Consider the following 14,945-nt stretch of genomic DNA (forward strand, 5'->3'; position numbering starts at 1 on the left):
AATGGAACGATCCGAGCAGTGGATCGCAACAGTATGAGTACCAAAAATGCGCTGCAAGCTGGTGGTGAGTGCTTGAACTGGCCTAGCAGTCAGCCAGAGCTTCTGAAATGTTGCGTTGAGACAGGGCACCTCTGTTCACTGCAAGCTGCAAAGTGTGTGCCATGCAGGGCAGACTATCCACACCAAACTCCGCTGTGGCTTTTGACATACTGCGTGCGTTGTCCTCGACCACAACGTGGGATTTCGCCTTGGGGTGGTTTTTGTTATATTTTTGTTTTTTCTCGGCTGAGTTTTTAAGCGACAACTGTGTGGTACTACTTTTTTCCAGTGTTTGCTTTTCATCCATCTTCCGCTTGTATTCATCGTGTATCTCCTTATAATTCTTGAAGAGGTGAGAGATCAAATTGCTCGTATTAAAGCAAGAAGTCTTGGTTCCTCCTCGCATAACCAACTTTTTGCAGTCATTGCAAATTGCCAATTTTTTATCCGTCAGAGACACTTTCAAATGATTGACATGGTGTCGTTTGTCAGTCACCGAGCGAGCTCGCTTGTTTGCCATGGCTACAGCACCGGCAACAACACACTTTTGTTGTTGTTATGCTCCGCTCGCGCCGGTTTGATGAGGTCATCAAGCATCGCCAGTAAACCTGTCATGCTGCAGTCGTGCTGCAACTCCTGTGTTGTGTAGGGGAGAGGGAAGGGGCTGATGAGTGGGAGACGCAACCGCTCTCTACTTCACCCTACGTCCGTGTACCGCTCCGTAAAGCGGCGTTTTAAAAAGTCATTGATTTTCCTTTTTGAAACCGACACCGATCATTTCCGATATTACATTTTAAAGCATTTAACGGCCGATAGTATCGGCAGGCCAGTATTATCGGACATTTCTAGTCGAATGCAAAACTTTTATTACAAAACAACAGATTATTGCTTATATGATCTACTGCGGTGTTTCTTAAACCATTGGGCCATTGTTGGGTCGAGAGCGCCCCCTAGAGGGCCACCAAAAACATTTGTCTCTCAGCTTTGGTTATATGGACCGCAGTTGTACTCACTTGTAATACACTTCTCCACCACTTGCGGCAGTAATGACAATATCAAACAAAGTCATTGAAAAGTTTCTTGAGCGCAAAAATGATGACTAAAGTGCTGAAGCTGGGTTTTCATTTGCAAGTACATTTCATTGACAGTTTTTGCAACATATATGTTATTATTATCTATTATCAATGTTGTCCGTCCACATGTGTTTTGTGGGTTTGAAGATGGTATGAGGACTTTCAAATCCGACCCCCGGGTTCGGAGTGAAGTTCTGGCTCTATCGGAGGAGTCCAAGTGTCTCGGGGTCTTGTTCACCAACTTGATCTGTTCTGATTGGATAAAAACTGTAGGCTGTGGAGCGCGCCACCCTTTTGGGGCGGAATAATAATAAATAGAAGCTATTTTGGTGTAGAATGCTTGGACATTCACATTATAATACTGTGGAAGTCTTGCACTTCTTCGGACCACCGATTACCGACATGCCAAGAGTCTTTTGGGGTGCTTTTCAGCAGTTGTATTTTCTCTCCATTGAGCACACGAATGGTTTGTCGTCTGTCTCGCTATTGCTCCCGCTCCACCACCAACTCCACAATCCTCCCCCGGCTGCTGCCTTTTAACAGACCGACAGGCGTAGATGGCCCAGGTGGGTCGTCTGCACCTGTCACTGATCTCGTAGCCGGTCCTGGCACAACCCGTTTCGTTGCAGGTCTGCAGGCCACACTTCCCGCCCCCACAAATACATAGTGAGAATTGGTTTGAATCAAGAATTGAGTCACACCAGGAATCAAAATCAGATTGAATAGTTAGAAGCCCAAAATATGCACGCAAAAATCACTCAGTACTGCGAGGTCTCTATGTTGCACAATGTTCATAACTAGCATTTTGTGGCACATCAACTCAACTGACAAGCGTCATGTTAACCGTACCTTGACTCCATTCACTTCTCTCCCCACAGCTGTTGTGCTCGGCGGTGCAGAAGGCCCTGTTCGAGGAGGAGGAGAAGGTGAGGACGCTCTCTCAGAACGTGCGCTACTTGGAGAAGGCCAACGGCCACCTGAAGGAGAAGGTGAGGACCATGAAGCGTCTCCTGCGCCAGGCCCAGCGCGGCACTGCCAAGGAGCAGCAAACGCTCAGCCTCAAGCAGCTTTATGAGTCAAAGACAACCCGGACCCACCCTCACCAGGACACCACCCGGGACCAGAAGGATCCTGCCCTGAAGAGGGCGCTGGCAAGGAAGTCAAAGAAGTAGGAGAACTATCAGCAGGCTTAACATGGGTCTTATATTCGCATCTTATTATGATGATTCCATAAGGATCATTCTGCAGTACCGTATTTTTCGAACTATAAGGTGCACTTAAAATCCTTTCATTTTCTCCAAAAATGGACAGTGCGCCTTTTAACCCGGTGCGCCTAATGTAGGTATTCATTCTGGTTGTGCTTACCGGCCTGGAAGCTATTTCATTCGGTGCATTGTGTAATGATAAGTGTGACCAGTAGACGGCAGTCACACATAAGAGATACGTGTGGACTGCCGGGTGACTGACACAGGTTCAATAAATGACGCCAGCAAGAACATGTAAGCAAGCAACGCCAAAGCATTGGTTTTTCACTGAGAATATAGAACATTAGAAAAAAAAAACTGTCAAAATGTTTTAATACGACTTTGGTAAGCTACGAAGTCGCCCCGATTGAAGTATTGTCGCACCATTACGTCTACCATAGTCCAACGTACTGTGCTTCAGCGGTATTATTATGGTGTGTGTATAAGGACCCCAAAATGGCACCTATTAGGAGACTTAAAGATGGTCTGTAAAACATAAGCTATGCAAAATTTGAACCAAAGGACCATCATTACATGTTATGTAGACCAAGTGTTTTTAAACCACTGTGCCGCGACACACTAGGGTGCCGTGAGATACAGTCTGGTGTGCAGTGGGAGATTATCTAATTTCACCTGTTTGGGTTGAAAATATTTTTTACAAACCAGTATTTAAAGTCTGCAAATTACGTGTTGTTGTTGAGTGTCGGTTCTGTCAAGAGCTCGGCAGAGTAACCGTGTAATACTCTTCCATATAGGTAGGTAGCAGCAGGTAGCTAATTGCTTTGTAGATGTCGGAAACAGCGGGAGGCATCATGCAGGTAAAAAGGTATCTAGTGCTTAAACCAAAAATAGACAAAAAGTGAGTGCCCCTAAAAAAAGCCATTGAAGCTCAGGGATGGCTATGCAGAACGAAACTAAAACTGAACTGGCCATAAAGTAAACAAAAACAGAATGCTGGACGACAGCAAAAACTTACTGTGGAGCAAAAGTACATCCGAACATGACGTGACAATCAACAATGTGCCCACAAAGAAAGATAAAAACAACTAAACTATTCTTGATTGCTAAGACAAAGTAGATGCGGGAAATATCGCTCAAAGGAAGACATGAAACTGCTAGAGGAAAATACCAAAAAAAGAGAAAAAGCCACCAAAATAGGAGGGCAAGACAAAAAGTAAAAGACTACACATAGGAAAAAAGCAAAAAAACTCCAAATAAGTCAGGGTGTGATGTGACAGGTGGTGACAGTACACCTACTTTGAGACAAGAGCTATATTGATGCAAGCTTGGTTATGGTTTAAAGTCATATCCAACAATTGCGACAACGACTTTTTACTGTCAACTGAGTTTTGTTTTTTAATGATTTCTGCGAGTGGTGTGCCTTCGGATTTTTTCAACGCAAAAAATGTGCCTTGGCCCAGAAAAGGTTGAAAAACACAGATGTAGATAGATAGATAGATAGATAGATAGTACTTTATTGATTCCTTCAGGAGAGTTCCTTCAGGAAAATTATGACCACAAGGAAGTCTTTTAAATGTCGACAAATCAGATTATAATATGACTCCTTAAATGCGCCTTATGTATGAAAATAGACCTGAATAGACCTACTTTTCGACAATGTGCCTTATAATCCAATGCGCCTTATGGTTCGAAAAATACGGAACTTAATAGGGCTTCTCTTATTTTAACATTGCATGTACAGTATATTTTAATTAAACATATTGCTTCCAGATGAATTCAAACCAAGGGCTCTGTAAAACTGTGACCTCTGACACAAGAGAGGACATTGTGGAGAGAAATCAGAAATATTCTTCAAAAATCATAAACACCTCGGCAGACACAAGACATGATACAACGTTGATTATGCAGTACATACTAACAACGTTTCAAAATAGTTGTATTTGTAAATTGAGTCATTTTCTGTTGGGAAATGACCATATTTCAATGGTGAAATCAACGTCTGAAAACCCTACGTTGATTTAACGTCGTCAAAAAGCATGTTGTGTCAACATTGTATTTGTGTTGTAGAATATTGGTTGAGAAATAAGCAATTTTCAATGGTCAAATCAACGTCACAACCCAACATTAATTAAACGTTGTTAAAGAGCATGTTGTTTCAACGTTGTATTTGTGTTGTAGAATATTGGTTGGGAAATAAGCAGTTTTCAATGGTCAAATCAACGTCTGAAAACCCCACGTTGATTTAACGTCGTCAAAAAGCATGTTGTTTCAACATTGTATTTGTGTTGTAGAATATTGGTTGAGAAATAAGCAATTTTCAATGGTCAAATCAACGTCACAACCCAACATTAATTAAACGTTGTTAAAGAGCATGTTGTTTCAACGTTGTATTTGTGCTGTAGAACATTGGTTGGGAAATTACCAGTTTCAAAGGTTAAATCAACGTCAGAACCCAACATTGATTAAACGTCGTCAAGAAGCATGTTGTTTTGACGTTGTATTTGTGTTGTAGAATATTGGTTGGGAAATTACCAAATTTCAATGGTCAAATCAACGTCAGAACCCAACATTGAGTAAACGTCGTCAAAATGCATGTTGTTTTGACGTTGTATTTGTCTTGTAGAATATTGGTTGGGAAATGATCAAATTTCAATGGTCAAATCAACGTCACAACCTGTCGTTGATTTAATGTCGTCAAAAAGCATGTTGTTTCAATGTGGTACTGGTGTTGTAGGACCTTTGTAGAGAAATAAACAATTTTTAACGGTCAAATTAACGCCACAACCCAACATTAATTAAACGTTGTTAAAGAGCATGTTGTTTCGACGTTGTATTTGTAGTGTACAATATTGGTTGGGAAATGACCAAATTTCAATGGTCAAATCAACGACAGAACCCAACATTGATTAAACATCATCAAAAAGGATGTTATTTTGACGTTATATTTGTGTTGTAGAATATTGGTTGTAAAAAGACCAAATTTCAATGGTAAAATTAACGTCACAACCTGACATTGATTTAACGTTGTCAAAAAGCATGTTGTTTCAATGTGGTATTTGTGTTGTAGAATATTGGTTGGGAAATTACCAAATTTCAATGGTCAAATCAACGTCAGTACCCAACATTGAGTAAACGTCGTCAAAAAGCATGTTGTTTTGACGTTGTATTTGTGTTGTAGAAAATTGGTTGGGAAATGATCAAATTTCAATGGTCAAATCAACGTCACAACCTGTCATTGATTTAATGTCGTCAAAAAGCATGTTGTTTCAATGTGGTATTGGTGTTGTAGGACCTTTGTAGAGAAATAAACACTTTTTAACGGTCAAATTAACGCCACAACCCAACGTTAATTAAACGTTGTTAAAGAGCATGTTGTTTCAACGTTGTATTTGTGTTGTAGAATATTGGTTGTAAAATGACCAAATTTCAATGGTCAAATAAACGTCAGAACCCAATATTGAGTAAACGTCGTCAAAAAGCATGTTGTTTTGACGTTGTATTTTTGTTGTAGAATTTTGTTTGGGAAATGACCAAATTTCAATGGTCAAATCAACGTCACTACCTGTCATTGATTTAATGTTGTCAAAAAGCATGTTGTTTCAATGTGGTATTTGTGTTGTAGGACCTTCGTAGAGAAAGAACCAATTTTTAACGGTCAAATTAACGCCACAACCCAACATTAATCAAACGTTGTTAAAGAGCATGTTGTTTCAATGTTGTATTTGTAGTGTAGAATATTGGTTGGGAAATGACCAAATTTCAATGGTCAAATCAACGACAGAACCCAACATTGATTAAACGTCATCAAAAAGCATGTTATTTTGACGTTATATTTGTGTTGTAGAATATTGGTTGTAAAAAGACCAAATTTCAATGGTCAAATTAACGTCACATCCTGACATTGATTTAACGTTGTCAAAAAGCATGTTGTTTCACTGTGGTATTTGTGTTGTAGAATATTGGTTGGGAAATTACCAAATTTCAATGGTCAAATCAACGTCAGAACCCAACATTGAGTAAACGTCGTCAAAAAGCATGTTGTTTTGACGTTGTATTTGTCTTGTAGAATATTGGTTGGGAAATGATCAAATTTCAATGGTCAAATCAACGTCACAACCTGTCATTGATTTAATGTCGTCAAAAAGCATGTTGTTTCAATGTGGTATTGGTGCTGTAGGACCTTTGTAGGGAAATAAACAATGTTTAACGGTCAAATTAACGCCACAACCCAACGTTAATTAAACGTTGTTAAAGAGCATGTTGTTTCAATGTTGTATTTGTAGTGTAGAATATTGGTTGGGAAATGACCAAATTTCAATGGTCAAATCAACGTCAGAACCCAACATTGAGTAAACGTCGTCAAAAAGCATGTTGTTTTGACGTTGTTATTTGTCTTGTAGAATATTGGTTGGGAAATGATCAAATTTCAATGGTCAAATCAACGTCACAACCTGACATTGATTTAATGTCGTCAAAAAGCATGTTGTTTCAATGTGGTATTGGTGTTGTAGGACCTTCGTAGAGAAATAAACAATTTTTAACGGTCAAATTAACGCCACAACCCAACATTAATTAAACGTTGCTAAAGAGCATGTTGTTTCGACGTTGTATTTGTAGTGTACAATATTGGTTGGGAAATGACCCAATTTCAATGGTCAAATCAACGACAGAACCCAACATTGATTAAACATCATCAAAAAGGATGTTATTTTGACGTTATATTTGTGTTGTAGAATATTGGTTGTAAAAAGACCAAATTTCAATGGTAAAATTAACGTCACAACCTGACATTGATTTAACGTTGTCAAAAAGCATGTTGTTTCAATGTGGTATTTGTGTTGTAGAATATTGGTTGGGAAATTACCAAATTTCAATGGTCAAATCAACGTCAGAACCCAACATTGAGTAAACGTCGTCAAAAAGCATGTTGTTTTGACGTTGTATTCGTCTTGTAGAATATTGGTTGGGAAATGATCAAATTTCAATGGTCAAATCAACGTCACAACCTGTCATTGATTTAATGTCGTCAAAAAGCATGTTGTTTCAATGTGGTATTGGTGTTGTAGGACCTTTGTAGAGAAATAAACAATTTTTAACGGTCAAATTAACGCCACAACCCAACGTTAATCGAACGTTGTTAAAGAGCATGTTCTTTCAATGTTGTATTTGTAATGTAGAATATTGGTTGGGAAATTACCAAATTTCAATGGTCAAATCAACGTCAGAACCCAACATTGAGTAAACGTCGTCAAAAAGCATGTTGTTTGACGTTGTTATTTGTCTTGTAGAATATTGGTTGGGAAATGATCAAATTTCAATGGTCAAATCAACGTCACAACCTGACATTGATTTAATGTCGTCAAAAAGCATGTTGTTTCAATGTGGTATTGGTGTTGTAGGACCTTTGTAGAGAAATAAACAATTTTTAACGGTCAAATTAACGCCACAACCCAACATTAATTAAACGTTGCTAAAGAGCATGTTGTTTCAATGTTGTATTTGTAGTGTAGAATATTGGTTGGGAAATGACCAAATTTCAATGGTCAAATCAACGACAGAACCCAACATTGATTAAACGTCATCAAAAAGCATGTTATTTTGACGTTATATTTGAGTTGTAGAATATTGGTTGTAAAAAGACCAAATTTCAATGGTCAAATTAACGTCACAACCTGACATTGATTTAACGTTGTCAAAAAGCATGTTGTTTCAATGTGGTATTTGTGTTGTAGAATATTGGTTGGGAAATTACCAAATTTCAATGGTCAAATCAACGTCAGAACCCAACATTGAGTAAACGTCGTCAAAAAGCATGTTGTTTTGACGTTGTATTTGTCTTGTAGAAAATTGGTTGGGAAATGATCAAATTTCAATGGTCAAATCAACGTCACAACCTGTCATTGATTTAATGTCGTCAAAAAGCATGTTGTTTCAATGTGGTATTGGTGTTGTAGGACCTTTGTAGAGAAATAAACAATTTTTAACGGTCAAATTAACGCCACAACCCAACGTTAATCAAACGTTGTTAAAGAGCATGTTGTTTCAATGTTGTATTTGTAATGTAGAATATTGGTTGGGAAATTACCAAATTTCAATGGTCAAATCAACGTCAGAACCCAACATTGAGTAAACGTCGTCAAAAAGCATGTTGTTTTGACGTTGTTATTTGTCTTGTAGAATATTGGTTGGGAAATGATCAAATTTCAATGGTCAAATCAACGTCACAACCTGTGATTGATTTAATGTCGTCAAAAAGCATGTTGTTTCAATGTGGTATTGGTGTTGTAGGACCTTTGTAGAGAAATAAACAATTTTTAACGGTCAAATCAACGCCACAACCCAACATTAATTAAACGTTGTTAAAGAGCATATTGTTTCAACGTTGTATTTGTAGTGTAGAATATTGATTGGGAAATGACCAAATTTCAATGGTCAAATCAACGACAGAAGCCAACGTTGATTAAACGTCATCAAAATGCATGGTATTTTGACGTTATATTTGTGTTGTAGAATATTGGTTGTAAAATGACCAAATTTCAATGGTCAAATTAACGTCACAACCTGACATTGATTTAACGTTGTCAAAAAGCATGTTGTTTCAATGTGGTATTTGTGTTGTAGAATATTGGTTGGGAAATGACCAAATTTCAATGGTCAAATAAAAGACAGAACCCAACATTGATTAAACGTCGTCAAAAAGCATGTTGTTTTGACGTTGTATTTTTGTTGTAGAATATTGGTTGGGAAATTACCAAATTTCAATGGTCAAATCAACGTCAGAACCCAATATTGAGTAAACGTCGTCAAAAAGCATGTTGTTTTGACGTTGTATTTGTCTTGTAGAATATTGGTTGGGAAATGATCAAATTTCAATGGTCAAATCAACGTCACAACCTGTCGTTGATTTAATGTCGTCAAAAAGCATGTTGTTTCAATGTGGTACTGGTGTTGTAGGACCTTTGTAGAGAAATAAACAATTTTTAACGGTCAAATTAACGCCACAACCCAACATTAATTAAACGTTGTTAAAGAGCATGTTGTTTCGACGTTGTATTTGTAGTGTACAATATTGGTTGGGAAATGACCAAATTTCAATGGTCAAATCAACGACAGAACCCAACATTGATTAAACATCATCAAAAAGGATGTTATTTTGACGTTATATTTGTGTTGTAGAATATTGGTTGTAAAAAGACCAAATTTCAATGGTAAAATTAACGTCACAACCTGACATTGATTTAACGTTGTCAAAAAGCATGTTGTTTCAATGTGGTATTTGTGTTGTAGAACATTGGTTGGGAAATTACCAAATTTCAATGGTCAAATCAACGTCAGTACCCAACATTGAGTAAACGTCGTCAAAAAGCATGTTGTTTTGACGTTGTATTTGTGTTGTAGAAAATTGGTTGGGAAATGATCAAATTTCAATGGTCAAATCAACGTCACAACCTGTCATTGATTTAATGTCGTCAAAAAGCATGTTGTTTCAATGTGGTATTGGTGTTGTAGGACCTTTGTAGAGAAATAAACACTTTTTAACGGTCAAATTAACGCCACAACCCAACGTTAATTAAACGTTGTTAAAGAGCATGTTGTTTCAACGTTGTATTTGTGTTGTAGAATATTGGTTGTAAAATGACCAAATTTCAATGGTCAAATAAACGTCAGAACCCAATATTGAGTAAACGTCGTCAAAAAGCATGTTGTTTTGACGTTGTATTTTTGTTGTAGAATATTGTTTGGGAAATGACCAAATTTCAATGGTCAAATCAACGTCACTACCTGTCATTGATTTAATGTTGTCAAAAAGCATGTTGTTTCAATGTGGTATTTGTGTTGTAGAATCTTCGTAGAGAAATAACCAATTTATAACGGTCAAATCAACGCCACAACCCAACATTACTTAAACATTGTTAAAGAGCATGTTGTTTCAATGTTGTATTTGTGTTGTAGAACATTGGTTGTAAAATGACCAGCTTCAAAGGTTAAATCAACGTCAGAACCCAACATTTATTAAACGTCGTCAAAAAGCATGTTGTTTTGACGTTGTATTTGTCTTGTAGAATATTGTTTGGGAAATGACCAAATTTCAATGGTCAAGTCAACGTCACAACCTGTCATTGATTTAATGTCGTCAAAAAGCATGTTGTTTCAATGTGGTATTGGTGTTGTAGGACCTTCGCAGAGAAAGAACCAATTTTTAACGGTCAAATTAACGCCACAACCCAACATTAATCAAACGTTGTTAAAGAGCATGTTGTTTCAATGTTGTATTTGTAGTGTAGAATATTGGTTGGGAAATGACCAAATTTCAATGGTCAAATCAACGACAGAACCCAACATTGATTAAACGTCATCAAAAAGCATGTCATTTTGACGTTATATTTGTGTTGTAGAATATTGGTTGTAAAAAGACCAAATTTCAATGGTCAAATTAACGTCACATCCTGACATTGATTTAACGTTGTCAAAAAGCATGTTGTTTCACTGTGGTATTTGTGTTGTAGAATATTGGTTGGGAAATTACCAAATTTCAATGGTCAAATCAACGTCAGAACCCAACATTGAGTAAACGTCGTCAAAAAGCATGTTGTTTTGACGTTGTATTTGTCTTGTAGAATATTGGTTGGGAAATGATCAAATTTCAATGGTCAAATCAACGTCACAACCTGTCATTGATTTAATGTCGTCAAAAAGCATGTTGTTTCAATGTGGTATTGGTGCTGTAGGACCTTTGTAGGGAAATAAACAATGTTTAACGGTCAAATTAACGCCACAACCCAACGTTAATTAAACGTTGTTAAAGAGCATGTTGTTTCAATGTTGTATTTGTAGTGTAGAATATTGGTTGGGAAATGACCAAATTTCAATGGTCAAATCAACGTCAGAACCCAACATTGAGTAAACGTCGTCAAAAAGCATGTTGTTTGATGTTGTTATTTGTCTTGTAGAATATTGGTTGGGAAATGATCAAATTTCAATGGTCAAATCAACGTCACAACCTGACATTGATTTAATGTCGTCAAAAAGCATGTTGTTTCAATGTGGTACTGGTGTTGTAGGACCTTTGTAGAGAAATAAACAATTTTTAACGGTCAAATTAACGCCACAACCCAACATTAATTAAACGTTGCTAAAGAGCATGTTGTTTCAATGTTGTATTTGTAGTGTAGAATATTGGTTGGGAAATGACCAAATTTCAATGGTCAAATCAACGACAGAACCCAACATTGATTAAACGTCATCAAAAAGCATGTTATTTTGACGTTATATTTGAGTTGTAGAATATTGGTTGTAAAAAGACCAAATTTCAATGGTCAAATTAATGTCACAACCTGACATTGATTTAACGTTGTCAAAAAGCATGTTGTTTCAATGTGGTATTTGTGTTGTAGAATATTGGTTGGGAAATTACCAAATTTCAATGGTCAAATCAACGTCAGAACCCAACATTGAGTAAACGTCGTCAAAAAGCATGTTGTTTTGACGTTGTATTTGTCTTGTAGAATATTGGTTGGGAAATGATCAAATTTCAATGGTCAAATCAACGTCACAACCTGTCATTGATTTAATGTCGTCAAAAAGCATGTTGTTTCAATGTGGTATTGGTGTTGTAGGACCTTTGTAGAGAAATAAACAATTTTTAACGGTCAAATTAACGCCACAACCCAACGTTAATCAAACGTTGTTAAAGAGCATGTTGTTTCAATGTTGTATTTGTAATGTAGAATATTGGTTGGGAAATTACCAAATTTCAATGGTCAAATCAACGTCAGAACCCAACATTGAGTAAACGTCGTCAAAAAGCATGTTGTTTTGACGTTGTTATTTGTCTTGTAGAATATTGGTTGGGAAATGATCAAATTTCAATGGTCAAATCAACGTCACAACCTGTGATTGATTTAATGTCGTCAAAAAGCATGTTGTTTCAATGTGGTATTGGTGTTGTAGGACCTTTGTAGAGAAATAAACAATTTTTAACGGTCAAATCAACGCCACAACCCAACATTAATTAAACGTTGTTAAAGAGCATATTGTTTCAACGTTGTATTTGTAGTGTAGAATATTGATTGGGAAATGACCAAATTTCAATGGTCAAATCAACGACAGAAGCCAACGTTGATTAAACGTCATCAAAATGCATGGTATTTTGACGTTATATTTGTGTTGTAGAATATTGGTTGTGAAATGACCAAATTTCAATGGTCAAATTAACGTCACAGCCTGACATTGATTTAACGTTGTCAAAAAGCATGTTGTTTCAATGTGGTATTTGTGTTGTAGAATATTGGTTGGGAAATGACCAAATTTCAATGGTCAAATAAAAGACAGAACCCAACATTGATTAAACGTCGTCAAAAAGCATGTTGTTTTGACGTTGTATTTTTGTTGTAGAATATTGGTTGGGAAATTACCAAATTTCAATGGTCTAATCAACGTCAGAACCCAATATTGAGTAAACGTCGTCAAAAAGCATGTTGTTTTGACGTTGTATTTGTCTTGTAGAATATTGGTTGGGAAATGATCAAATTTCAATGGTCAAATCAACGTCACAACCTGTCATTGATTCATTGTCGTCAAAAAGCATGTTGTTTCAATGTGGTATTGGTGTTGTAGGACCTTCGTAGAGAAATAAACAATTTTTAACGGTCAAATTAACGCCACAACCCAACATTAATTAAACGTTGTTAAAGACCATGTTGTTTCAACGTTGTTTTTGTAGTGTAGAATATTGGTTGGGAAATGACCACATTTCAATGGTCAAATCAACGTCAGAACCCAACATTGAGTAAACGTCGTCAAATAGCATGTTGTTTTGACGTTGTTATTCGTCTTGTAGAATATTGGTTGGGAAATGATCAAATTTCAATGGTCAAATCAACGTCACAACCTGACATTGATTTAATGTCGTCAAAAAGCATGTTGTTTCAATGTGGCATTGGTGTTGTAGGACCTTCGTAGAGAAATAAACAATTTTTAACGGTCAAATTAACGCCACAACCCAACATTAATTAAACGTTGTTAAAGAGCATGTTATTTCAACGTTGTATTTGTAGTGTAGAATATTGGTTGGGAAATGACCAAATTTCAATGGTCAAATCAACGACAGAACCCAACATTGATTAAACGTCGTCAAAAAGCATGTTGTTTTGACGTTGTATTTGTGTTGTAGAATATTGGTTGGGAAATGACCAAATTTCAATGGTCAAGTCAACGTCACAACCTGTCATTGATTTAATGTCGTCAAAAAGCATGTTGTTTCAATGTGGTATTTGTGTTGTAGAATATTCGTAGAGAAAGAACCAATTTTTAACGGTCAAATAACGCCACAACCCAACATTAATTAAACGTTGTTAAAGAGCATGTTGTTTCGACGTTGTATTTGTGTTGTAAAATATTGGTTGTAAAATGACCAAATTTCAATTGTCAAATAAACGTCAGAACCCAACATTGAGTAAACGTCGTCAAAAAGCATGTTGTTTTGACGTTGTATTTGTCTTGTAGAATATTGGTTGTAAAAAGACCAAATTTCAATGGTCAAATTAACGTCACAACCTGACATTGATTTAACTTTGTCAAAAAGCATGTTGTTTCAATGTGGTATTTGTGTTGTAGAATATTGGTTGGGAAATTACCAAATTTCAATGGTCAAATCAACGTCAGAACCCAACATTGAGTAAACGTCGTCAAAAAGCATGTTGTTTTGATGTTGTTATTTGTCTTGTAGAATATTGGTTGGGAAATTATCAAATTTCAATGGTCAAATCAACGTCACAACCTGTCATTGATTTAATGTCGTCAAAAAGCATGTTGTTTCAATGTGGTATTGGTGTTGTAGGACCTTTGTAGAGAAATAAACAATTTTAACGGTCAAATTAACGCCACAACCCAACGTTAATTAAACGTTGTTAAAGAGCATGTTGTTTCAATGTTGTATTTGTAGTGTAGAATATTGGTTGGGAAATGACCAAATTTCAATGGTCAAATCAACGACAGAACCCAACATTGATTAAACGTCATCAAAAAGCATGTTATTTTGACGTTATATTTGTGTTGTAGAATATTGGTTGTAAAATGACCAAATTTCAATGGTCAAATAAACGTCACAACCTGACATTGATTTAACGTTGTCAAAAAGCATGTTGTTTCGATGTGGTATTTGTGTTGTAGAATATTGGTTGGGAAATGACCAAATTTCAATGGTCAAATAAATGACGGAACCCAACATTGATTAAACGTCGTCAAAAAGCATGTTGTTTTGACGTTGTATTTGTGTTGTAGAATATTGGTTGGGAAATTACCAAATTTCAATGGTCAAATCAAGGTCAGAACCCAACATTGAGTAAACGTCATCAAAAAGCATGTTGTTTTGACGTTGTATTTGTCTTGTAGAATATTGGTTGGGAAATGATCACATTTCAATGGTCAAATCAACGTCACAACCGGTCATTGATTTAATGCCGTCAAAAAGCATGTTGTTTCAATGTGGTATTGGTGTTGTAGGACCTTCGTAGAGAAATAAACAATTTTTAACGGTCAAATTAACGCCACAACCCAACATTAATTAAACGTTGTTAAAGACCATGTTGTTTCAACGTTGTATTTGTAGTGTAGAATATTGGTTGGG

At 36.5% G+C, this 14,945-nt stretch overlaps 1 protein-coding gene across 1 annotated transcript in view; it reads left to right on the forward strand.

The window, feature by feature from the left end:
- Positions 1-14,087, forward strand: part of ccdc3b (coiled-coil domain containing 3b) — a 50,600-nt gene extending 36,513 nt beyond the window's left edge. Inside the window, exon 3 of the mRNA XM_061922643.1 lies at positions 1,991-14,087. Coding sequence (XP_061778627.1) covers positions 1,991-2,284 — 294 coding nt within the window. The 3' untranslated portion in view covers positions 2,285-14,087. The remainder of the gene's footprint in view (positions 1-1,990) is intronic.
- The last annotated feature ends 858 nt before the right edge of the window (positions 14,088-14,945 follow it).

The sequence above is a fragment of the Nerophis ophidion genome, linkage group LG16 (assembly GCF_033978795.1).
Source record: "Nerophis ophidion isolate RoL-2023_Sa linkage group LG16, RoL_Noph_v1.0, whole genome shotgun sequence".
In the NCBI taxonomy this organism is placed as follows: domain Eukaryota; kingdom Metazoa; phylum Chordata; class Actinopteri; order Syngnathiformes; family Syngnathidae; genus Nerophis; species Nerophis ophidion.